The following is a 25030-nucleotide window of genomic DNA, read 5'->3' as shown; positions in this document are numbered from 1 at the left end:
AGAACTCCCTATGGGAGTCTGTTTGCATCTATTCACTCCCCAGTGCCTTAAACATTAGCTGTATTTTGTATCATCTGTCTATGCTTTATAGTTGTTTCTGCTGGGGTTGTCATATGGTGGGGTCTTAGTCCATGATACCCAGACGCAGGTGTTCTCAAGCTAATTTTCAACCACACCATCTTAATTCATTCAGTAATACCTGATGAATCTGATGTGCAAGGCACTGTATTGTGCTAGATGCTATGGGGCAGATATAAACCAAGGAAGCAGTGCAAAGAACTAAAAAATGAAATGAGAGATTAAAATATATACACATATTTGTATACAAGATAGCATGGAAACTTTTTTAGGTTGACCATAGGATAATTACTGAGATTGCTCCACTGCCTTTCCAGTTTAAGTCGTTTGCTATGATCCTTACACAAAGTGTTGTATAATGCAATTTATGCTTAAGGTGCTTAAAACTGAAAATAATCTGAATATCTACCAAAGTAGAACGGATAAACCATGGAGATTTTACACAATCTAACACCATGGGCTATTTACACAACCTAATACTAACACATTGGTGGAATGGACAAAATTTCACATAAAAACAAAAACGTCTCTCATAAATAATGTTGAATGAAAGAAGAAAGGTGCAAAGAAAAATAAACTGCGTGATTCCATTTATGAAAAGTTAAAAAATAGGAAACCATATTGTGGGAATATACACACGGATGGTAAAATTATGAAGAGGAAGATAGTCACCTCCAAAATCAGGACAGTGTTTCTTTCTAGGGACTTCTGGGCTGTTGATAATGTTTCATTTCTTGATCTGACTACTGACTGCACAGATACTCACTTTGTCATTATTCTTTTAAAGTGCACATCTATAGTTCATATAGTCATCTACATATGACACTGCTCACAGTTTAAAAAGCAAAAAAAAAAAAAAGGCGGTTGGCTTTATTAACAAATGGAACCTTGACTACATCATACATATGATGCATGACCATGAACCACTTATCCTCATGACTCAACTTCTGAAAATTGGTATAAAACATGTTCCTTCCAATCTCACTGTAAGATTAGTGAACAATAATAAAATTCAATACCAAACACAGGGCAGGTTTAACTTCCTCAATGCCAAACAAAAACTTACTTGAAGTGCTTTTTAAAAACTGTTTCCTTATTTTATATGTAACAAGGTCATTTCTATTTGGAAGAGCATGGAAGAAACCTTTAAATGAGCATAGACCCTTTCTGGACACAAATAATTAGCCTATAATTGATCATTTTTTAATACTGGGGTTTTTGTATATTTGATTTTTTTTAAAGAGGGGCATACTGGTAGTGATCCTCATAGTCTAGAAATCGGCACTACAGTGGTCAGAGATTAGGAAATCCCCTGAGGTATTTGTCCACATTCATATATTTAGCTGTGCTTGTGTTGAAGACCTTACTTAGAAGTTTTCAAAATGGATTAGGTTGCTTCCAATTATCATACAGTGCCTAAGGTACTTCCTGCTGCCCTTGGAGCTCTCAAGCAAGAACCTTATAAGGAACCTGGATGAGCTGAATTGGCAGGAAAACAAAAACTGTTACATAGGTTTATTAATTACCCTCAATTCACTGACAGGCATGAATAGTACCCATGTTCTTCATAGAACCGGGCTTTCATGGCCTCAAGTCTTCTAACACCAACAAATGCAGTACAAAGAAACCTTAACGAGTATGGCCAGATGCTCACCAGATCCTCGGCATGATTATTTATGAGCCAATCACTCCTCTTCCCAACTTGCCCCAGAAATGAGGTAGTTTTGTTCCTCCAAAGGAACTAGTTTTGCTATGTGTAAGGAATTAGAGTAGTGGGCTTTAGTCTTTTACACCTTAAAATATTCAGAAGCTTTTGGGATGTGTATGCTCCATTGAGAACAGCTCTTTAAAAAATCACTACAGGGATCCCTGGGTGGCGCAGCGGTTTGGCGCCTGCCTTTGGCCCAGGGCGCAATCCTGGAGACCCGGGATCGAATCCCACATCGGGCTCCCGGTGCATGGAGCCTGCTTCTCCCTCTGCCTGTGTCTCTGCGCCTCTCTCTCTCTGTGACTATCATAAATAAATAAAAATTTAAAAAAAATAAAAAAAAATCATTAGAACCAAACACAATTACAGTTTTCTTATTCTTTTGCTTTAAAAAATTTTTTTTCTGACTTGAGAGCATTAATAAGCAGAACCCTCAGAACAAATTATTATAATTTATCAGTCATCTTTTTCAGAAATAATTCATTTTTCACTTATTACCCATTAAAAATAAGTAATTTTGTAACTATCAGGGAGCCTTTTAGGGTCATAAATTGCATTACACAATATTTTGTAAGGATCACAGAAAATGACTGGAACAGTAGCTGTAAAGGCAATGGAACAATCTTAGTAATTATCCTTTGGTCAACCTAATGGAAAAGTCAAGATGGAGACAGATGGATAACGGTTTGATTTTTTTTTTTTAACCACCATAGTAGAATCTGTCCTTAGGAAATTTTAGTTTGTGAATCACAAATTTCTACCCATACCAAAGAAAATAATTCTATCAAAACCAACAGCAGAGATTTAAAGATAAAACCACACAGTTTAAGGTTTCCTTTTCCGTGGAAGAGAATCAACATTTTCCACAGCTGCCCTTGCATGGCAAACGTGTGCCCCTCGGTCACTGGAAACCATGGTTTGGAAAACTGGGTAAAAATTCTTTGACTACAGAACAATCAGATTTTTATCACTTTTCAATTATGTGTTTTAGTTTTCATGACTATATTCGAGATGTAATGATAACAAAGACTGAATTTTTATACTCTGGGATCACAAAGTAAAAGCTAGGTTTAATCTACTTCTCACTCATTGCAAGGAAGAAAACAATCCTATCAACTGCTTATAAATCTACTCTAGTTACACTAAACAAAGTAACACAAAACATCATAGCAAGTACCACGTGTAAGACTATTTATTAGGAAAGGCTATTCTAAAAGTTAAGTATGACATGAAGCTGCTGCATGTTTAGTGCAGTTTCAATATTATGTATGAGAAAATATTCGCTATATGTTGGAGTATTCTATAAAGTAGCAACGGGTCTAATTTCAAACATTTTAGGTTTACTCTATAACGCTGAGTATGATGCTGCCGAATCCAAGAACTTAACAGGTGTATTATAAACGCTTTAGTTTAAGAGGAGACAAAAATTTAAGATTTAAAAGAAAGAACAGCTAAAATTTATGGCTCGAAAATAGGATGGACTGAAATAATCTTAGACAAGCCATTATATTCTCCTTAGCCTGTTTCCTCACTTGCAAAATGTAAATTACCTTTATATTTCTTACAGTTTTTGAGAAGACTAAATAAGAACACCTATACAGAGGGGTGCCTGGGTGGCTCTGTCGGTTAGGTGGCTGACTCTTGGTTTCGGCTCAGGTCATGATCTCAGGGTCATGAGATCGAGCCCCACATCAGGCTCTGCACTCAGTGTGGAATCTGCTTGAGATTCTCTCTCCCTCTCCCCTTACCTTGTGCATACTCTCTCAAATAAATAAAATCTTTAAACAAAACAAAACCTAGCAGAGGACCTGGCACAGAGCAAGTGTTCAGTAAATGTAATTAGATGGTAAACAACGAAGGAAGAAGAGCCAAAAGAGGGATATTTATGTCAGACTGAAGAGCAGATGTAATGTTTTAAGAGACATAGACTTTAAGTTTTTGCTATTTGTCGAATTTATGATGTAACTGTGGTATCTTATATTTGGGTTACATGTAAAAGAAATCTACTTTAAGGTTCATCAGGTAAAAGTTCTCAGTGTTACTTAGTAAAGGATGATAAAACTGCTCTGCTTCTATCACGGCTAACTAGTAACCCCAGCCATCATCTCTTTAGCTTTATTTTTTTTATTTTTTTATTTTTATTTTTATTTTTTTAAAGATTTTATTTATTTATTCATAGAGACAGAGAGAGAGAGAGAGAGAGAGGCAGAGACACAGGCAGAGGGAGAAGCAGGCTCCATGCAGGGAACCTGATATGGGACTCGATCCCGGGTCTCCAGGATCACACCCTGGGCTACAGGCGGTGCTAAACCGCTGCACCACCGGGCCTGCCATTCTCTTTAGCTTTTATGAGGGTAGGGATTTGGAGAAAACCAGGCCATACAACAGTGATTCCCCAATCTGGTATATCATCTGGATCATTCAGAAAACTACTTAAAAAAGACAGATTCCCAGAAAAAAAAAATCGGGTGCTTGAGTGACTCAGTTGGTTAAGTGTCCTACTCTTGATCTCAACTCTGGTCATGATCTCAGGATTGTGAGTTCAAGTCCCATGTTGGGCTCCACATTCAGCATGGAGCCTATTAGAAAAATAAAAATAAAAATAAATAAAAAGAATGATTACCAAGTTCATCACCAAAACGGTGAGTCAAAATCTGAGGCGAGACTCAGAAATATGCATTTGAAAACAGTGCTCTAGATGACTGTTCATTCTCTGGGAACTCTTGCCTTGGATAGAAAGAAAAAAGTGTGAGCAGATTTGTTCTTACGTAAGACCCACACAGAAAGGATTCCAACATCCACATTATCAACGTTCTATCACGCTTCCTCCCGTCCTTGTCCTGAAAAATTGCTCTGAGAGATTTGATCGAGGGACTGACTCTCCCAGAAGATTCCCCATTTGCTTCCTCCCTGACGTGCAGACTGGCAACATGGAAAGCAAGAACGACATCCTGCACGTGTGTGTGTGTTGGGGGTGTGTGCACACGTGTGTGCAGGCATTTGAGATCATGTATTCCACAAGATGGTCCTAATGGGGGATCAAATGGTCCTGAAGATCAGCTGCCAGTATCACTCCAGCGGTCTCCTGAACCACTAATGGGCTGGTGTTTACTGTTCCGTAAGAGACACAAGTACCTTATGAGGAAGACTTGATTTTTGTCTTTCCTGGACAAGAAACTCCAGGAGCTTAGCACAGGACGGGGAGCCACTTTGACCGTCAGACTTCTGCAGAGATCATTTTGGGTTTGGGGAAACTTTGACAGGAATGTAACCAGTACTTCTTTCCTCAGGATGGAGGCCCAGCACAGACCTGTATCTTTTAGACTTCGGGCTTCCTAGAATCCAGCCAAAAGTAAAAAGGAATTGAGAATATTCCAAAAAGAAGAGAGAAAACTGTAAGAAAAAAATTAAAGTCTAAAGTCATAAAAAATTACAGGAGACAAAGTCAAACAAGGCCATTGTGACAATTCAAGTAGTTAGAAGCCAACAGCTGACTGAATCTGAGGAGGAGGCTGGTGGGGCGGCGCCGGGCACCAGGGCTCTGATTTCCCCATCAGAACATGAGTGGCTTCTTCTCAGCGTCTGGACCTGAGAACACACATGCTCTGTGTATCCTGAGGAGAGCAGGGCAAACCGGTCAGGGAGCAGCACGGTGGCTCCGCAGTCTTCCTGACAGCCTGGTAGCTCCATCACGCTCTTCCCTTTCCAAGAAAGATGCAGAAATAGAATGAGGTCACTTATCTGAATAGTTTCCTCTGCTCGAACTATAATGAAATCAGGGCGGACAACAGCCAAGAAGAGATATTATTAAAAATTCAGCAGGGCTAAGCTGCACAGGCAGCCCCTCCTGATGGGGCGCCAGGGAGGAGGGTGGATCGGTGCTGTGCAGCTCTCAGAAGGCACAAGTGTGGAATAATATGACAGGTGGAGAAAGCCGAACTATTCCAACAAAGTGACCGGACTTCAGCTTTGAACTTTGCTCAGCTCTGGCATTTTGGCATGAAAGTTGACCTTGCAAAAAAAGCCTACAGAGAGCCGTTCCCCAAAGAAGGGTGTTTCCTTGGAGCAGCATCTTGGACCACCACTTGGTGATCGGAGGACCCCTTCTCTGCCTGGCTCCCTTCCACTGGGTAAATATCAAAGTGCCCACGGGTGCCAACATAGCTTCGGATACATCGAGTTAACAAAACCTGAAGGTCTCTGCTCCCCCTGGAGCTTCCATTATCTGGGAGAAGAATAATAGGTACACAGTTTGGTAGGTAATAAATAACATGGAGAAAGAAAAAAATACTGCAGAATTAGGGGGACTAGAAGTGTGAACACTGAAACCAGGCATCAGGGCAGGCCTCAGGGAGACGGGCTTCAGTTGCTCAGTGAATGGGGACGTGAAGGAGGCGAGAGCCATCGAGGCAGGTTAAAGAAACCGGTGGAGAGGAGCGAAGAGTGGACAGTAGCTTGTGTGTGTGTCATTATCTATTGCCTTGCTTTTCAAACTTGAGCGCACATCAGAAATCACCTTTGGGGCTTGTTCAAACACCCATAGCTGGGTCCCAGCCCCAGAACTCCAACTTCAGGAATTCTGAGGTGGGCCTGAGAATGTGCATTTCTAACAAGTTCCTATTGGATGCTAACACTGCTTGTACTAAGGGCTATGCTCTGGAAACCAATAATCTCATGATTATTTAAAAAACTGAGTCACTAAATAATAGTGCACCATTAAATTGATTTAGTAGGTCTGCCAGTCAATTAAAAAAACCCAAAGAAATAGGAAATATCAGAGCTCATCACATTTACTAAGGGCAAATGAAACTTTTATCTTCTATAAAACTTTTGTTTTAGTTCTATAGAAATGTGTATGATGCATTTTTTTTGTTGTTGTTGTGGGTGACGGTCAAAAAGGTTTGAAAGCCATGAGTCTAATGACATTAGTATGTCATTAAGTAACACCAGCCACATTAATCTGCTGGCGGGAGTTACAAGACTACTACTCTTTCAGTGGGACATGAAGCTGAACTTGCCTTGGGTTTTCTCTTTCATTCACCCATAAATTTCCTCTGCCTGGATTTCTCCTTTTTCATCTCAGCCTACAGAGACCTCATCAACCCTTTAAGACAGAGACAATCAAGTCCAGGTTTCTCCTTACAACCTTCCCAGCGATGTCCCCTTTCCCCGCTCTGACCTCTTCTAGAACTTAACTTCCATACCATTCATTTGAGCTGCACACATGCAGCATACATTGCCCTGCTTTGTGAGTGACCTTTGCAAGTGGTTCCTTTTCTTTTCTGAAACGTGACACCTTGTTTAAGGGCAGGGTTGGTGTCTTATACACCTGAAATTCCCCTCAAAATGTCCAGGCAATGTCTTGTGGACTAGGGCAGCCCGGGTAGCTCAGTGGTTTAGTGCCGCCTTCAGCCCAGGGCGTGATCCTGGAGACCTGGGACGAAGTCCCCGCGTTGGGCTCCCTGGATGGAGCCTGACTTCTCCGTCTGCCTGTGTCTCTGCCTCTCTTTCTCTCTGTGTCTCTCACAGACACAGAATAAATAAATAAAATCTTAAAAAATAAATAAAGTGGACTAGCTGAGGATGGAATAAACAGTCAAACCACATTTTAAGGTTATACTGTGCAGCTTGTATGTTATGTGTACTATAAGTTATGATGATGAAAAGTCAGTAAAGGAACAAGGGAATGAATATAGTCTGAGAGGTAAATCTGGGGACAGAGGTACATGGTGTGGAAACAGCAAAATACAGGAGTAACAGTTGGCTGGGGGAGCTTAGTGCTAAGGGTAGGCACAGGCCCCAAGCCTCCCCCTCTCCACCCCACAGCCTGGGCTAAGGGCTCCTTCGTATAGCATCCCATGGAGAAAATACTTCTCATTGGGTAGAGGATCAAGTCTTTTTTTCTTTTTTTTAAGATTTTATTTATTTATTCATGAGAATACAGAGAGAGGAGAGAGAGAGAGGCAGAGACACAGGCAGAGGGAGAAGCAGGCTTCATGCAGGGAGCCTGATGTAGGACTCGATCCAGGGTCTCCAGGATCACACCCTGGGCTGCAGGCGGCGCTAAACCGCTGCGCCACCGGGGCTGCCGGATCAAGTCCTTTTGATGCTTTGCGCTGAAGCTGTGAAATAGATAAGGAGAGCTGAAGGACCACAGGAGAAATCAATATTTTGGGCAAGAAGAAGGAAAGATACAAGGAACCAAGAGGTGGGATGAGAGAGTTACTTTATACAGTGTCTATGCCGCCTGGGCGAATCAGGGGGGGCTGCGCAGGACAGGGAAAGACCGTACTGGAACCCGAAGCATAAGCAGTTCATGTGACAAAAGGCCATGAAGCTGCAGACAGTGAGAGGAGAGGAGGGAGGCGCAGGAGTGGCGTGAGTAAGGCACAGCTGTGTCACCAGACCGCCCATGGGGAGGTGAGCCGGCCAGAGCACAGGAACCCTGGGAGAACAAGAACCAAAGTCAAGAACGAGGCTCAGGAGAGCCGTGTGTGCGTGCTCACAGGAGATGCTTACCTCTAGCAACAGGGCTAAGGGTGCCGTGGGAGGAAGAACAGGGAGGTGGGGACGCCAGTCAGGAGGCAAAGGTAACAGACTGCATGACAGGTGCAGAGGCAAAAGGGGGCAGTGGGAGCGCAGAGGGGGAAAGAGGGATGGATTTGGGAAATCATCGGAATTCACAGAACTTGGGGGCTAGTGGCACTTCTAGAGTTAGAGAGGAGGCTGCACTCCATGGGGAGAAATCCATGGAGACACAGATGGTGCAGCTATGGACCTGCCCTTGGTGGTCTCTGTGGGACCTGGAGTGGGCCACCCAACAGCAGGTGGGCACCCCAGGTGGCACTTAGAAATCAGCTCTGGAGAGAGGGAAATGCCAGACACTTGGGATGGGGATGCAGATGGGGAGAGACTCCCAGAAAAAGGGGGGGCCAGTTTTTAGGCAAGTCAGTATTAAGAAGTTATAAAAAAATTCTTGAAATTCCAGTTAACTGTATTTCTCCTTATGTAACTAACAACAGTGAAAGTACTCTAAAAGGTGCATATAAAATAAAGGATTTCAAAATAATTTAGTGACACTGCCTCTCCACTTTTAATTCCTATGGTTTACCAGGTGAATGAAATGAGTTCAGTTTATGTCAGTAACCTTGATTATCCCATAGCTTCCTACCTACACCAACTAGAAGCTATCTTCTAGTTAATCCCCTCCATGATCTAATTTTCAAACTCTAGATATATAGTAAAACCCTTAATTCTCAAATGATAGATAATTCATTAAACCCAAAAGAGGGAACCTGGAGACTTTACGTAAGTGAATACGAGGAGTGTAGTGGCCTGAGAACCTGCAGAGACCTGGACTCATCATCATGACATGCACACTGCTCGTGAGCAGAGCAAAATGGGAGCCACGAACATGCCCTGCTGTGGACGCAGACAGTGAGAACGTTGAGCTGTGGCTTCTAACTGAACTCCCGGGGGACACACTAACTGTATTTATTTCCTTCCAAACCCTAAAGGAGAAATAAGCAACTTAGGATTTCAGAGCCTGTTCTTTATGTCTCTGTTTATGCAGGAGAGTCTGAAAAAACTAATTACCTGGTATCGCCTTTCCCAGATTTCACGGAATACCAGTAAGAAGAGGATGTTTAGAATGACATTAATACTATTTACTCTGAACAGCCAAGTTGTTTAACTATATAGACAGATTTATCCAAAGAGTATATGTTCCCACACAGGATATTACACAAATATTTTAGAAGGCTATGTCAAATAACATTTGATTGAAAAATATTTTATTTGGTTGAAAGTCAATTACTATGCCATGGGCTTCCAGATCTTCATGTTTACTTGCCCAAAATTGGAAGAATAATTCTTCTACAAATTTGGCTTCAGTTCTATAATGCAAGGGAACCTTCAAAAACTTTTGGCTCATCTTCAGTTGACATTAGCTGACTATTTCTCATGAGTGAGGAGCATTGTGCTCCTTTGAACAACCCAAAGGGTAGTTGGAAAGAACTCTGAATTTTCTTAATGTTTAATTTATATTTTAAGAAAGAACAAATCAGTAACTTCACACTATTCTACACTTTCATAAAGTCCTTATTAAAACAGCACTTCCAATTTCAAACAACCTCTTTTACATCAATCTTGCACACAAAGCTATTATTACATACCCGACAATTATTTTATCAGTATATATTAGTAAACTACCGAAAGGCAGTAATGTGTTGTCATGTTGTATAATACAAATATTATTCAACACACAGCTTGAATTTTCAATCAACTCTAGATACAGCAGTATTCTATGAATTAAACTCTAGAGGTTTTAAGTGATTCGTTTTATCATAAATACTCAAGCCAAAAAGATGATTAAAATAATTGAGATAAGACTTGATTATAAAGATAAACAGCCTTTTTTCCTGGTAACATCTGTGGTAATAATGTGCTATCATTTAAACCAACTGAGGATGACTCACCATCTGTGAATAAATATAACTTTAGTTTCTTTTCTAGTACAGGGGATGGTTTTCTTTCTTTTTTTTTTTTTTAAAAGATTTTATTTATTTATTCATGAGAGACAGAGAGAGAGAGAGAGAGAGAGAGAGAGGCACAGACACAGGCAGAGGGAGAAAAGCAGGCTCCATGCAGGGAGCCTGACATGGGACTCAATCCCGGGTCTCCAGGATCACACCCTAGGCCAAAGGCGGCGCTAAACCGCTGAGCCACCTGGGCTGCCCCCCTCCCCCCCTTTTTTAGACTAAATCACCCTCTTCCATCATCTGTCCCTCTTGCAACCAGAGTGAGATGGTAAGTTGGAGTCAAGAGTATGCTTTCTTGCTATATTTCAGAACAAAATGAACTGGCCGACCTAAGGGATTTATCTATGACCTTGGTCTCCATAGGATCTTGCTCTAAGTAAGAGTTAACTCGCCTGGGACTTCCCACAGATCAATAAATCTCTCTCTTTAGCCATAATCCCGAAAAACAGAGTTATATTTTCATTTCTCTGTTACTGTCTCAAAATATAGAGAACACTTCTGAATATAGTATAACAAATGAACAGCAGATTAACGTTCAAACACGTAGTCTGTATACTGTAATTCGTTTCAGTTTAAGATAAGTATTATAAGGACCTAATTAACTTTCACTATCTGTTATGGTCCATGGAGGGGCCTTTGGGTGAGGAGCATTCACGAAAGGAATCAGAAAAGAAAATCCAGGATTGCAAAGAGGAAGAAAAAAAAATGGACTAAAGGCACAAGTAGTGAGCAATAAGCCAAAAGAAAGGAGTTAAGGTTTATCAAGGGGACAAATAAATATAAAAGAAAGGACCTGGTATGAGAACACAAGTGAGGAAGCACTGGCTGAGCAAGTGAAAGGGTATGTGAGTTCTAAGAAGAAGGTGGCCTAGTGCCCAGGTCTTGTTTCCTAAATACCATTTATAAGAAAGAAAGAAGAGACAGGGGAGATAGAAAGACAGAAAGACAGAAAGAGAAGACAAGAAAAGAAAAGAAAAGAAAAGAAAAGAAAAGAAAAGAAAAGAAAAGAAAAGAAAAGAAAAGAAAAAAGAAAGAAAAGAAAACAAACAAACAAACAAATAAATAAATAAATAAATAAGGGTGGGCAGGAAAAATACAAGATGAGTCTGGAGCATCTTGTGTCCCAGAAAAGTAAAGGTGAGCTCCAAACAAGATGGGGGATGTTGAGGGATGCTGGAACCAACCTGGAGGAGCTCCTGCTGGCCAAAGCTAGAACAATTTGAGCAATAAAATAAGTGGTAGTACTGAATCATCATCTATAACAAAATACAAAATTATCATTAGGCAAACACCACAGCAATAATTGTGCAGCTAAGATCCACTGGTGGATGATAAAATCAGTGGGCAAGTTAGCCAAGTCTCTGCTCCCAAGACTGTAATCAATTACGAAGGGAAACGCCGTGAGTGTTCACAGGAGGGAGCTGGTGGGCACCACGTTGACCAAACGATTGAGGATAACCATCACCAGCAGGAGACACGCTGACACCATGTACCTCCTGCTTCTATGAACTGAGGACACAGTTGATGCCCACGTCTGTGGGTACTTTTGTCAGATACGCGTGACTTCAATGTAACCACGAGGAAACATCAGAAAAAAGACAAACTGAGGGACATTCTGCAAAACAGCTGGGCAGCCCTGTCCACACCGTCACAGTCATGAAAGGCAGGGGCAGCCTGAGGAACAGGCCAAAGGCTGCAGAATAAGGAGACAGAGCAGCTAAGTGCAAAGTGGGATCCTGGGTGGGACCGGGGCAGAATGAAGAGTACTTGGAGGAAAACCCTGCAACAAGATAAGTTCTGTAATCCAGGGGATAGTATTGCACCCATGTTAACTCCCTGGTTTTGCTGTTTGTCCTATGGTTGTATGTGTTGTTGACACTAGGAAACCTGGGTGGAGGGTTTAGTGACCTCTATCTGCTGTTTCTGCAACTTTTCTGGTAAGTCTAAAATTATTTCAAGAGAAAATGTAGAACAAAAAATACAAAGGTGGTCCAGGTTCAACTATCTTCTGCCCACCCCATCCAAACTGTTTTCTTCCTCACACTCACTGTCCTCCTCTTCCTCTCTATTTTTCCTCCCATTTACTGCTACCTAAAACAGCAAACATTTTACTTATTAATCTGATTGTCTATCTCCCCCCAGAAAATAAGCTATATGAAGACAGGCATTTTTTATCTGTTTTGTCCATTGCTACATGTAGCTACCATCTACTGTGGCCCTTCTAACAAGTCCCCATTTCCTCTTCAGAGCAGATAAAGTGAGCATTTCATGGATCTTCTCATCACATTTACTGAGTACTGAGCACGAGGCACTGAACTAGGCATCAAGGGGATGCAGATAAGCAAGATGTGACCCCTCTTCTTAAGAAGTTACAGTTGAGTGAGAGAGAAAACATTTGAGCGACTACATACAGGATGAAAAAGGACAGAAGACCCACCAAATGTGTCTGTCAAACCCTGTGGGTATTTAGAAGAAGGAGGCATAAGTAGGGTGAGAAGTAAAAGGAAAGGTTTCAATAGTGGTTCTCAAACTCAGCCAGGCCTCTGGGTGCTTAGAGTTTGGACAAGCGAAAAGCAAAGGGGAGAGGGACTGATATACTGCAAAGAGAGGGCCGCACAAGCAAATCCAAACTCCAAACGTGCAGGAGGAAGGAAAAGGCATGGACATCATGCCGACTGGCTGGGGCACGGGATGGAGAGAGGGGAGCACAGAGAGCCAAGGTGGGAACGGCAGCGGGGGCTAGACATGCAGGTCTGGTGCTCCAGTCCAAGGACTGCAGACTGTACGTGGTAGCAACAGGGGCCTGATCTCGAGGGAAGGGGGATGTTACCAGAGCTCTGCTCTATGAAAATTCTTCACGGAATTTTAGGAGATGGAAGCCTAGACTCTAAGGAATTGTAAGAAGTCTTTGGGATCAACCTCTATACTTTTTAAAATGGGAATCCTTTCAACCTGTTTCCCTCTGTTATAGATTTGAGTCCCCCTGCCATCGGGTACTCCTCTTACACTTACCATCCAGACTTTGGGGTGAATATTTTGTGGTCTCACGAAGCCTTGTATGGACTGCTGAGAGACTTAGGTCCTCAGAAAACATTCCCTTAGGTTGCACTAATACTTGTCCTGGTTCAACTTCTCCCCCTGTCCTCTGGCTTAGAGCTTAGTAACTGCTTAGTTCTTCTTTTACAGAATAGTCCTTAAAGTAGTTGAACACAGTTTTTCTATTTTCCCAAAGTCCTCTCTTCTCTAGGTAATATACCCTCTATTCCTCAGCATCCGTGATTTCTAGGTTCTTTAGAGTAACTTCAGCTGCTTCTACACACAGCCTGCTTTACTAATGTGATGCTCAGTCACACAGCTCCTAGCTCACAGTGCCCTTCTGAACACCTATTTCAGGGCTGTTAAGTATCTACTTTGTCAGTCCCTGCATGGAATCTTCCCTCCTTCCTTCTTCAAGTGAAACCCAGCTCTCTTGGGACTCTGAGTCCCTCGGAGCCTTTGGAAGTTAGACACTGCTCATTCTTTCACATTCCAGACTTCAGGGTCTGGAGGTGGGGTTGGTACTTTGCTTTCATTACTGTTTTTTGGCTATTACTCCTCTATCCTTTTTTTTTTTTTTTAAATATTTTATTTATTTATTCGTAAGAGACACAGGGAGAGGCAGGCACTCTGAAAATAACACTGTCTTTTCCTGTCTGTCTGCCTGCCTGCAGAGGAAGAAGCAGGTTCCTTGCAGGGAGCCCAATGCGGGATTTGATCCCAGGACCCTGGGGTCACGCCCTGAGCCAAAGACAGATGCCTAACCGCTGAGCCACCCAGGTGCCCCCTAATCCTCTACCCTAAAACAGAAAGCTCAGCTCACATGAGGCTGGTACCAGCTTCCTCTGGTCTATATAGCTTATGCCTACTGCCATCTAGACTACAGTCCTGCAGATGCCAGCACCTGGCTCACAGTTTTTCTCTCCACCCTGTGGCTTACTGTCCTAAGGGACTATACGAGAAGCCTATGTGAATGATCCGTCCTTGGTTACCCGTTCAGTAGCTGGCTCAACCACACTGACTTCCATCCACAGGCACAGCACTTTTGTCCCTCACTCATGGCCAAAGTCAGACCAGGTCATCACCGAGATGTACTGTTATTTGGCTCCATCTCTGTTACTTCCACTTCACCCAGTCTCTGATTATATTCAAATCTCCTTCCTGATGCCCCTGTGACCTTTCCTTCCAGCCTCCTGATAGCTCCACTTGTTTCTAGACTTAGCTCAGACACCAAGACCAAGACCCATCACGTTCCATGAGCAGCCAGTCCAATCTTCACGGATTTCTGTACTGGTTCCCATGGTGTAGTTCAAGTAAACTTGAAAAAGTGTGCATGCATGTGCATACATGCCCTTGAACCAAAAACACCCATTGAAGTCTTTATGTAGGAGGGGAAACGATATGAATTCCTTACATTTAGACTCTTGTCAGGAAGCGAGTCCAGCCCGAGCTGGAGGGTCTGGTGAGCGGCAGTCAGCGTTCACGTTACCGCCACACGGTGGTGCCATTTCAGCTGCTAAATACCAACCCCACTGCTGTTTGCTTTCGGTGGAGTTCTCTAAGTGGTCACCATGACTCACGTGCTATTATTTTACAAATTCTGTTTTTATAACTGAAAATATTTTCATGTCCTACCACAATCTCTCTCGAGCATTCATAAGCAGCGGTGTTCTCTGATAGTGCTGAAAACATGGCCCTTAAAACAGTAACTCTGGGACACAAGTTCGTTGTGATCAAAGGTGATGATGCAGAAGGCCACGCGTCCACTAGGATGCCCTGTGTTTTTCATTTAGGAATGAGCACTCTCAAAATATTAGAGGTGGTGAAGGCAAACATTAATAAGAAGCATTAAAGTGCAAATATGCTACAGTGCTGTACATTCTTGTGTCCCCACGAAACATTCCCTTTGCACTCTTTCTTATGAGGAAATTAGTCTCGGAGTAGGAGTTTTACATCATGAGATCACTTTGGAAACACACCGACTTGCAAATGGCAGTGCCTACTGTAGATACAATAGCTCCCCCACCTATGCAAGAAATGCTTCCCTCTCCAGAGCCACCTGTAGGCCGGTGGAGAAGGGTGAGGGTGTTCAGAGCCTGGGCTCTGGAGCCACACTGCCCGAGAATGAATCGCCCAGTGCCACAGTCTTCTAGCTGTGTGGTTTTGGGTTAGTCATTAACCTTTCTCTGCCTCAGTTCCTTCATCTGAAAAGTTAGAGCAAAACGCTACCTGCCTCAAAGGGTTGTGAGGACAGAATGAGTGAACGGAAGAGCTCCACAGAGTGCCAAGTAATCACTACGTGTGGGCCAGTGTTGTAGTCAGCACCACCACCAGTGCCTTCCCATCAACCCTTGGTCTTCAAAGACAGAATTATTTCATTGGATCAAACAAATAAGGTGCTTCTTTATTCACTGTGTAGGAGTTACTCATAGCATATGCTATGCTCTGAAGGTGTTTGGTTCTCCTCTGAGACACCCTCTGCATCGCTGAGTACCCATATGGAGGGAGAGGCAGTGTTCACAGGGCCTTTTCTAGCACGAGTACTGGTAGGTACAGTGACTCTGAGCAGGGCCTGTTCAGACACGAACATGGAGCCCACGTGATGCACAAGGGCAGCTTCCTTCACAGGTCTTACCTTTAGCCGGTCTTTGGGCAGTGCCACAGCCCCCTGCTTAATGATTTCCAGGACCCGTTCCACTGACAGCTCAGCTCCAGCCTGCAGCAATCGGGAACTGAAGAAGGTGATCACCTGCAATGCAAAGTGTTCTTCTGTAAACAAGTGTGTTTTCAGGAGGTGCCTTGCTCACATAGTGGTCCCCATCTCAGGGTGACCCCCGCCCCCCCTGTTCCTGGGTGACCCCTGTCCCAGGGTGACCTGGCTCTACTCTGTGACCTCTCCTCCACGGGGTCCTCTCTGAAGGGGTCTGATGACTGCGTTGCAGCCAGCCTCTGGACTGCTCCGGGCTGACGACTCACACCACACCCACACCCACACCATGGCTCTGGCGAGCCCTCTGACTTCTGCTCTTCCAGTGTGTGGCTGCACCTCGAATTTATTTAGATTCTGGTTAGATGGCAGCACCCATCGGAAGGTGGGGAAGAGAAAGCTAAAGCTTAAACCTGTCAATTGTGAGGCTTACTAGTAATTCTCAAAAAAAAAAAAAAAAAAAAAAAAGGCTTAATGTTGTAGTCAGCATTCTACAGGAATCTAAAACTAATGGCTAAAGTGATGTTTGGGGGATCGTTTATTAATTTAATTTATTCGCCACACTCTCATCCCTCAGCAACAGGGATAATGAGCAGCAAGCTAGAACTTCTTTTGTTTCGTGTCCCAGCACAGCCTGAACTATGTAGCAAGCTAATAATAACACAGGAGCATTCTGAAAATAACACTGTCCTTTCCTATTTGTCACTCAAAACTAAAAGAATGTCATTATTTTTTGACAAAATCATTTTAAGATCATGATGTTAATAAATCAAGAAGACTATACGTCTTTTTTTAATTCAAGAGAGTAACACTTGAGTATTTACAGTCAGACATTCAGAAATATAAAAATGTTTTGTTAAAAAATTAAGTATTTAGATTTATAGGTTTTCTATTTTATATGTAAAAGAGAAACTAGTTTAAAAAGATTACCTGTCAACACAAAACAGTTTTTTATACTCATTAAAGTATGATCATTAAAATTAATCTGGATGGTTGGCTATATGTCTTGTTGATCCCCCAGGCGTCACATTATCCACAGCAAACACAGTACTGGTCACAGTAAGAACGCCGTTTACCATAGTAAATCCAGATCCATAATGCAAACATGCTGATCAGTTTTGTGCATCCAGCTCTGGTGAGAGGAGCCTGGTTCATCACTGCTTCCACCCTGTAATGTAGCACCTGTTCTAGGATGAGGGGGGCATCGGCTCTGCCATTTCCTTTCTGTCATGTGTACTTGTATTGGTGTATTGCCTTTGATCCATGTTCTTTTGCTGGAACCATACCACTCCTCCATTTTAGAGGGTTTACTTAGTTATATCCAGATATTACAACCATGACTAATATACACTGCAAGGACCAATAAGTGAATGAAAGGTGAGAGTGCCAGCCAAGCCTCCCAAGTTGAAAACTCCCCTGTCCTCCTCGGGATAACTGGAGTACCGCAGCTGACACAGCTAAAGCCTGGCAGGTTGTTCCTGCCAATACTAAGAATTAGGAAAACTCAATCTGCTTCTTTTTAGATGAAGAAAGAAAAGCTCTGCTACTATCTTCTCATGCTTCCACAGACTGTGGGTGCAACCTCTAGGGTACATGTATCCATCCACTTTGGAGACTGCTGATGGAGATAACAAAATGCCTATAATCAAAGCTAAGTAGCCTGTATGGTGTTCAAATACAGATACTGCAAACCAATGCAAAAGAGTACTAACTGACTTGTCACCTCATTAAAGAAGGAAGTAAGGCAATGGTAATCTACTTTGGGTCACTCTGTAGTTACACAGACTTGCCTCTAGGCCTCAAGGCACTTGCACTCCCACTGGGAGAGCTGTGGAGGAGCCAGGAGACGTGGTTTCTAAGTAAGTTCCTTTTTTCGAACTGGCTCTTATTTTGTAGGTCTTAAGCTGATACTCTGTTCTTGCATTCGAACGCAGACTACTGTAAAAAATGATAAAACTACCACTTCCAGAAAAGAAGTATAATTTATGTATCACAAACGAAGGGAATGGATACGTACTGCATGTTTACGATGGATCAAGTGCTCTATTATTAATTAATTCTCATCACAATCCAATGAGCTGATAAAAGCTCTGTCCTACAGATGATTCTACAGGATCACGGAGAGAGAAATCTGAGCCAAGTCAGCCAGGCAACTGTCCAGAGTAGGATTGGTACTTGGATGCTACTTGCTACTTCACCATGTTGTCTCCACTAGTTCCTGGGTAACAAAAGGCTTAGTTTTAAAGTATCTGAGGCAAAAGGTCTAAGTTGTGTAGCCTCAAACTTCATTTGGAGTCAGGCTGCAACACTAGCAAAGAATGTGAAACCATTTATTCAGATACTACTTGTATTTCCCACCACCTGGTTAGAATTTTGCAGACAGCAGTATATTTCGTGATGATGATTTTAACAGTTAGGTGGCTTTTATCCACTTTCATAGCAACCATTAAAATGGTTAAGACTAATGAACTTTTCCCCTCTGAAAGTGTTTACAGAAGACACAGTCAATAATAGAAAAAAAAATCAGAGTGAAACCTTAAGCGAAATGGGAATGAATGATATGTTAGTGCAATTCGAAGGCAACCTTTCAGAGGAAGGTTCTTCTCCGTGGGTGTTGCATAGCTTCCCTCCACCCACCATATTTGGCCACAATTCCTAAAATCTAAATACAGCACATTACCTTCAATTATGCTATTAGTTGTGAACAGTAATTATCCAAGGTCATGTTCTGATTAATCAGCTGCACCCTTTGAGTAATGTCAAAATCACATTTAACCACTTATTATGAAACCAGTGAGTGATCACTAGAACAGAGATTTTTAGAAACGAGAAGCTTAAAAAAAAAAAAAAAAAAAAAAAGAAATGAGAAGCCTTTGTGGGGTAGATGAGGGTAGGTATTAGGCATTCTTGCTTGCTAAATGGTCACTCTTCCAAGAAGTTAGAGAGCTAAGTCTTTTCTTTTTAAAAAGGCAATAAACATGTTTTGAAAAGTAAAATACACATGTATTTTCTCACTGATCCTTGATTTTTCCTCAAGTTTTTGTGTCTTAATCAATATATATGTTAACAACCTGTTCAGTGGGAGAGATCTCCAGAAGACTTAAAAAGAAGACAGATATTTTCAAGACAGATACAATGTAATTGGAGGACAAGAAGCAGATGAAACATGCACAATTAAACAGATTAGACATCATGGTAGTAAAGACTGTGAGGTGCTCAAAGTCAGAAGGTGTAGTCTGGGTCCTCCCTCTGATACTTACTAGCTACCTGACTTGAAGGACTCAGGCTCTTCCACATGCAGCATCATGCGGTGGCTTAGAGCACCTACCAGGTGTCAGATGCTTGGGTTTAATTGCCAGCTCTGCTTAAAAATGTAGACAGGTTATTTAACTTCTCTATGCCTATTTCCTGATCTATAAATGAGGAAAGATAGAGTGCCTGCCTCATGGGGGTGCTGTTAGAATTAAAGAAGTCAACACCTTCACAGTGCAAAGAGGAATGCCTGCCTCATGGTAAGTGCTCATGAAATGTTAGCTTCTGGCACTACTATTAGGTATATCTCTGTATTTTCATTTATAAAATGAAAAAGTTGCCCTACCTACCACATAGGAAACAGTGATAATATGTGTGAATCTTAAGGATAAATCAAACCAGAGAGGAGTTTCAAGCACGATCTACGGAAAATAAATTCCAGGAAAGCCTGTTGGTTAAAACCAACATGATCATTACCGGTTTAATACATTACTGAGGGTCAATTTAAAACTCTTCTATTGGGATCCCTGGGTGGATCAGCAGTGGAGCAGCTGCCTTCGGCCCAGGGCGTGATCCCAGAGTCCCGGGATCAAGTCCTGTATCGGGCTCCCTGCATGGAGCCTGCTTCTCCCTCTGCCCTGCATGGAGCCTGCTTCTCCCTCTGCCTGTGTCTCTGTCTCTCTCTCTCTGTAGCTCATGAATAAAATATTTAAAAAAAACCCTCTTCTATTTTTTTAATTTGATGAATGTATATATAACCTTCCTCTTCCAAAAAATTTTGTATTTTATTATTCCCAGAAAATTTAAACAGTACAATATTGAAGTTTTCATAGTTTGCAAAGTTTTTATCATCTATCTATCCATCCATCCATCCATCCATCCATCTATGGTAGACCTAGAGAGAAAGAGACAGAGACACAGGCAGAGGGAGAAGCAGGCTCCATGCTGGGAGCCCAACGTGGGACTCGATCCCAGGACTCCAGGATCGCGCCCTGGGCCAAAGGCAGGCGCTAAACCGCTGAGCTACCCAGGGATCCCCCGCAAAGTTTCCTTTTATTATGAAAGAATTGTGAATTTGACAAATGTTTTCTTTCTCTTTTTTTTTGACAAATGTTTTTTCTGTGTGTATTGAGATGATTGTATGGTTTTTATTCTTCAGTCTTTTAATGCTGTGAATTACAATAGCCTTGAATTACTGGGATACATGATAACTGAGCATGCTGCATTATTCTTTTGGTACTTTGCTAGATTTGATTTGCTAATATTTTGTTGAAGAGGGCCTGGGTGGCTCAGTGGTTTAGCGCCGCCTTCAGCCCAGGGTGCGATCCTGGAGACCTAGGATGAGTCCCACGTTGGGCTCCCGGCATGGAGCCTGCTTCTCCCTCTGCCTGTGTCTCTGCCTCTCTCTCTCCCTGTTGTCTCTCATGAATAAATAAATAAAATCTTAAATTTTTTTGTTGTTGTTGTTGAAGATTTTTTGTGACTCTGTCTATGAGTGATAGTGACTTGTAATTTCTTTTCTTGTAAGGTCTTTGTCTAGTAGTGGCATTAGGGTAATAATGTTCTCATAAAATGAGTTGGGAAGTATGCTCTCTTCTTATATTATCTGGAGGAATTTATATTGAAACACTAATATTTCTTTCTTAAAAATTTGGTAGAATTTGAGGGTGAAGATATTCAGGCCTGAAGTTTTCCTTGTTGGAAAATCTTTAAGTACTAATTCAGTAACTCTTAAAGATACATAACTATTCAGATTATGTATTTCTTCATGAGTAAACTCTAAAAGTTTGTGCCTTTCAAGGAATCTGCCCATTTCATCGAAGTCATTAAATTATTGCCAGAAACTTAATTCATAAGATTAATTATTATGCTTTCAATGTTCCTGTTATCATTCCTGATACTCGTAATCTGTGTTTTCTTTCTTCTTCTTGGATTCGTTTGGCTATGGATTTATCAGTTTTATAGTATTGAGTTTTATTGCCTACCCCCTCCCCCCTCCCCCCCAATGACCAGCTTTTGGTACCACTGATTTTCTTTTCTTTCTTTTTTCAATCTCATTGATTTTTTGTTCTTATTTTTATTATTTCCTATCTTTTTCTTGCTTTGGGTTTAACTTACTCTTTCTAGGTTCTTCTTTTTTTTTTTTTTTTTTTTTAAAGATTTTATTTATTTATTCACAAGGGACACACAGAGAGAGGCAGAGACATAGGCAGAGAGAGAAGCAGGCTCCATGCAGGGAGCCTGATGTGGGACTCAATCCCGGGTCTCCAGGATCACACCCTGGGCCAAAGGCAGGCGCTAAACCGCTGAGCCACCCAGGGATCTCTTTCTAGGTTCTTAATGTACAATCTTATTTAAGACCTTTCTCTTTTTTTCTAGTAGAAGCATTTAACACTATAAATTTCTCTTTAGCTATAGCTCACAAATTTTGATATACCGCACTTTCATTTTTGCTAACTTTAAAATATGTTCTCTTTACCTTTGGCCACCTCTCTCTGATGCATAGGAGTACTGTTTACTATCCAAATATTTGGGGGTATTTTCCAGATAGCCTTCCTATTGATTTCTAGTTTAATTTCATTGTGGTCAAAGGACATACTCTATGATGATTTTAAGATTTTTAAATTTGTTGAGGTTTGTTTTATGGTCCTATATATGGTCTGTCTCATGTGCACTGATGATGATGAGTACAATGTTTTATAAATGTCAATTAAATCAAGTTGGTAGTATTGTTTGGGTCTTCTGTATTGTTACTAATTTTTCTATTTATTGTATCAGTTACTGAAAAAGAAATGTTGACTTCTCCAATTATAATTATGGATTTGCAATTTCTCCTTACAATTCTATCAGTTTTCACTTTCTATATTTTGAAAGCTCTGTTGTTAGGTGCATCCACATCTGAGACTGTTAGGTCTCCTTCTAAATTGACCCCTTTATCATTACATGGTATCCCTCTTCATCTCTGGTAATGCTTCTTTTAATGAAGTCTACTTTGCTGATAATATAGGCATTTCAGCTTTCTTTTAATTAGTGCTTGCGTGATAAAACTTCCTTTAGCCTTTTACTTTTAACCTATCTAGTTCTATTTACAGTGAGTTTCTTACAGATAGTACATAGGTTTTTACCTCTTATCCAACCTGAAAATCTCTTTCAATTGAGGCATTAGTGTGACTGTTGACATGACTGGATTTGAATCTCCCACACTGCTTGTCATTTTCTCTTTGTTCTTCTATTATTTAGTATGCTTTTCCCACCTGCCTCTGGATTAAATATAATTTATAATTCTATTTTTTTAAAGATTTTATTTATTCATGACAGACACACGGGGGCGGGGGGGGCGGCGGTTAGAGACACAGGCAGAGGGAGAGCAGGCTCCGTGAAGGGAGCCCGACAGGGGACTTGATCCCGGGTCTCCAGGATCACACCCTGGGCTGAAGGTGGCGCTAAACCGCTGGGCCATCGGGGCTGCCCCATATAATTCTATTTTATCTCCATCTTTGGCTTACCAGTTATCTCTCTACCCTATCTTTCTTTCTTTATTTTGTGGTTGGCCTAGAGTTTATAATAGTCATCTTGCACTTATCAGTCTACCTTCAAATATTATACCATTACACATTGTCAAGAATTGAAGAGTTTAGCCCTACTTGCAAGTTAACTGTTTTGTGAATCCTGGAAGGATATGGAGATTTCTGGGTCAGTGATAAAGGACAGTTGTTAGTCAAGCAACAGCAGCAATCAGAGCATTAGCATTTTTTTTTATGGGTTCCCCCAGTCCCACATTGCACAAAGATGGTGTGATGAGGGCCGGATGACTCCCATACATGTAGTAGGTTATATTATAGGAAGAGAACTCTGAGCTTAGGGAATCTGTATCTTTTATATTGGTCAGTAAGCAGGTTTACCTTTCACTCCTGAGTGAGACACAGACATGCCTCCATCTCAGCCCTTTATTCCTTTGCCTGGAACACTCTGACCCCAGATAGCTGCATGGCTCACTCTTGATCTCCTTCAAGTCTTAGCTCAGAGGCACCCTCTCATACAGGCTTTCTCGGACTGAGCTCTTTGGACTTGCAATTTCCCATCCTATTCCAACCAGAATTCATCATTCCTCCTCTTCTTTTTTTGGCTTTAAGAAATTAAGTAGATATTAATGTTATTTGCTGAGATAAGGAGGGCTGCAGAAGAAAGTTGATTCATTTTGTGTTTGATTTTTTGAAGAAAACAAAGAATTCTCATTTAACCTTCTTCAACATTTGTGGGATTGTCAGGCAGGCAACCGAATGCACTAGTGTGGAGCTCAGTAATGATGGTCGGGTTTGGAAGCACACAAAATCTAACATGAATTTTACACTGTCCAGAGATAAAAGTAGTTGTTGCCTTTAACACACTACACAACCGATATTGTTCATTGCTTCTGTTCTTTACTTATATTTAGCCATGAAATTTCTTTCACATCTTTTCTCATTTGGTGTTGTTAATTCTACTGTCCTGCTACTTGACTCCGCCATATCGTATCACCTATGGGTTAGATGGAGGGCTATGTAGCCGTGGCTACTGGAAACTTGGTCATTTGGAAAACATGTCAAACTCCTTCCGCAGAAGTTAAGAGTACTCCAAGGTTAGTCCCTTCTGTCTCAGATATTCAACACTGCTGAATGTCTTATGAAAAATATCAACTCTGAACTCCCTGTCAGCTAAAAATAACAGTAATTCATAGTCTCCTTTATCCAGTACTTTTCAAGGTTAACTCCATGAAAAAAGATACAGCAAAATCTTGAGCCAAATTTCAGGGGCAGCTAGGGCCAGGAAGGGGAAGGCAAAGTGCTAAAAGAAGCAAAAAGTAGAGACGTTATTTATATCTCTATCATGGCATTCTTTTCAAAATCTGTAAAAGATTTTAAAATGCTTTTTGAATGAACTTCCATTGTGCCCTACACTATTTTGGATGGCAGTATTCGATAAAAAGTTGTTGGAAAACCTGCTTATTTGAAATCTTACTTTAGGTTTATCCAAGTGAATGCTGAAAGCATGGAGTTTCTAATGAGAAGATCTGGGTTCAAAGCCTGGCTGAATTGACTTACTGGCTAAGTGACCTTGGGCCAACCATTTTTCCTCACAAGCCCTGCTTTGCCCCCTCACAGGGATGGTTAAGGGTCAAATGAGACACTGTATATGCAAATTATCCAGAGTCATGACCTATGCCAATATGTGATCATTATTTAAGACGATGATTCTCAGGTGGGGATTTGTGTGAAAATCACCTGAGAAACCATCTATCAACATCTTGGCTTTCTTATTTGTAAAATGGTGTAGTCATACCTAGATTACTGGTTTAAGAAGAATTTGAAAAAAGAAGAAAAGAGGTAATGTTTATGAAAGTACTCAGTCTCATTCCTAGCACTTAGCCGGTGCTCAACAACATTTAGGCACTTATTTATCTTGTTTTAAGACGCATGTAACAGCATATGGCCAAATATTTACCACAGGATGTCCTCTCCCTTGAACACAGGTAATTGTAAGTGGCCCCTTCTTCTGTCAACCACAGGCAAGTAAGCACTGGACGTAAGTCCAATTAACACCTTGCTTCCAGTTCCATGTGGTCACATACTGTGTGATATACAGTGGGGTCCCTTCTGTTTCCTCAATTGTACCCTCTTTACTTCTTTCAAAGGAGAGTAAGTTTTGAATAGGGGCAGTTTAAACCCTTTT

The 25030-nt window shown here is 41.5% G+C and overlaps 1 protein-coding gene across 6 annotated transcripts in view; it reads right to left on the bottom strand.

The window, feature by feature from the left end:
• DYM (dymeclin) overlaps positions 1–25030 on the bottom strand; it is a 343179-nt gene that overhangs the window by 30295 nt on the left and 287854 nt on the right. For 4 of the 6 annotated variants that reach the window (XM_038543986.1, XM_038543991.1, XM_038543989.1 and 1 more), the window contains 2 exons: positions 15998–16111; positions 4828–5121 (listed from right to left, as the gene is read on the bottom strand). In XM_038543986.1, coding sequence (XP_038399914.1) covers positions 4843–5121; positions 15998–16111 — 393 coding nt within the window. In that variant the 3' untranslated portion in view covers positions 4828–4842. Of the gene's footprint in view, positions 1–4827; positions 5122–15997; positions 16112–25030 lie in introns of those variants that run through there. The other 2 variants (XM_038543988.1, XM_038543990.1) reach the window with 1 other exon arrangement.

Source organism: Canis lupus, chromosome 7, assembly GCF_011100685.1.
Source record: "Canis lupus familiaris isolate Mischka breed German Shepherd chromosome 7, alternate assembly UU_Cfam_GSD_1.0, whole genome shotgun sequence".
NCBI classification, from domain to species: domain Eukaryota; kingdom Metazoa; phylum Chordata; class Mammalia; order Carnivora; family Canidae; genus Canis; species Canis lupus.
Note: the sequence above shows the minus strand (reverse complement) of the source record. Positions and strands in the feature narration are given on the sequence as shown.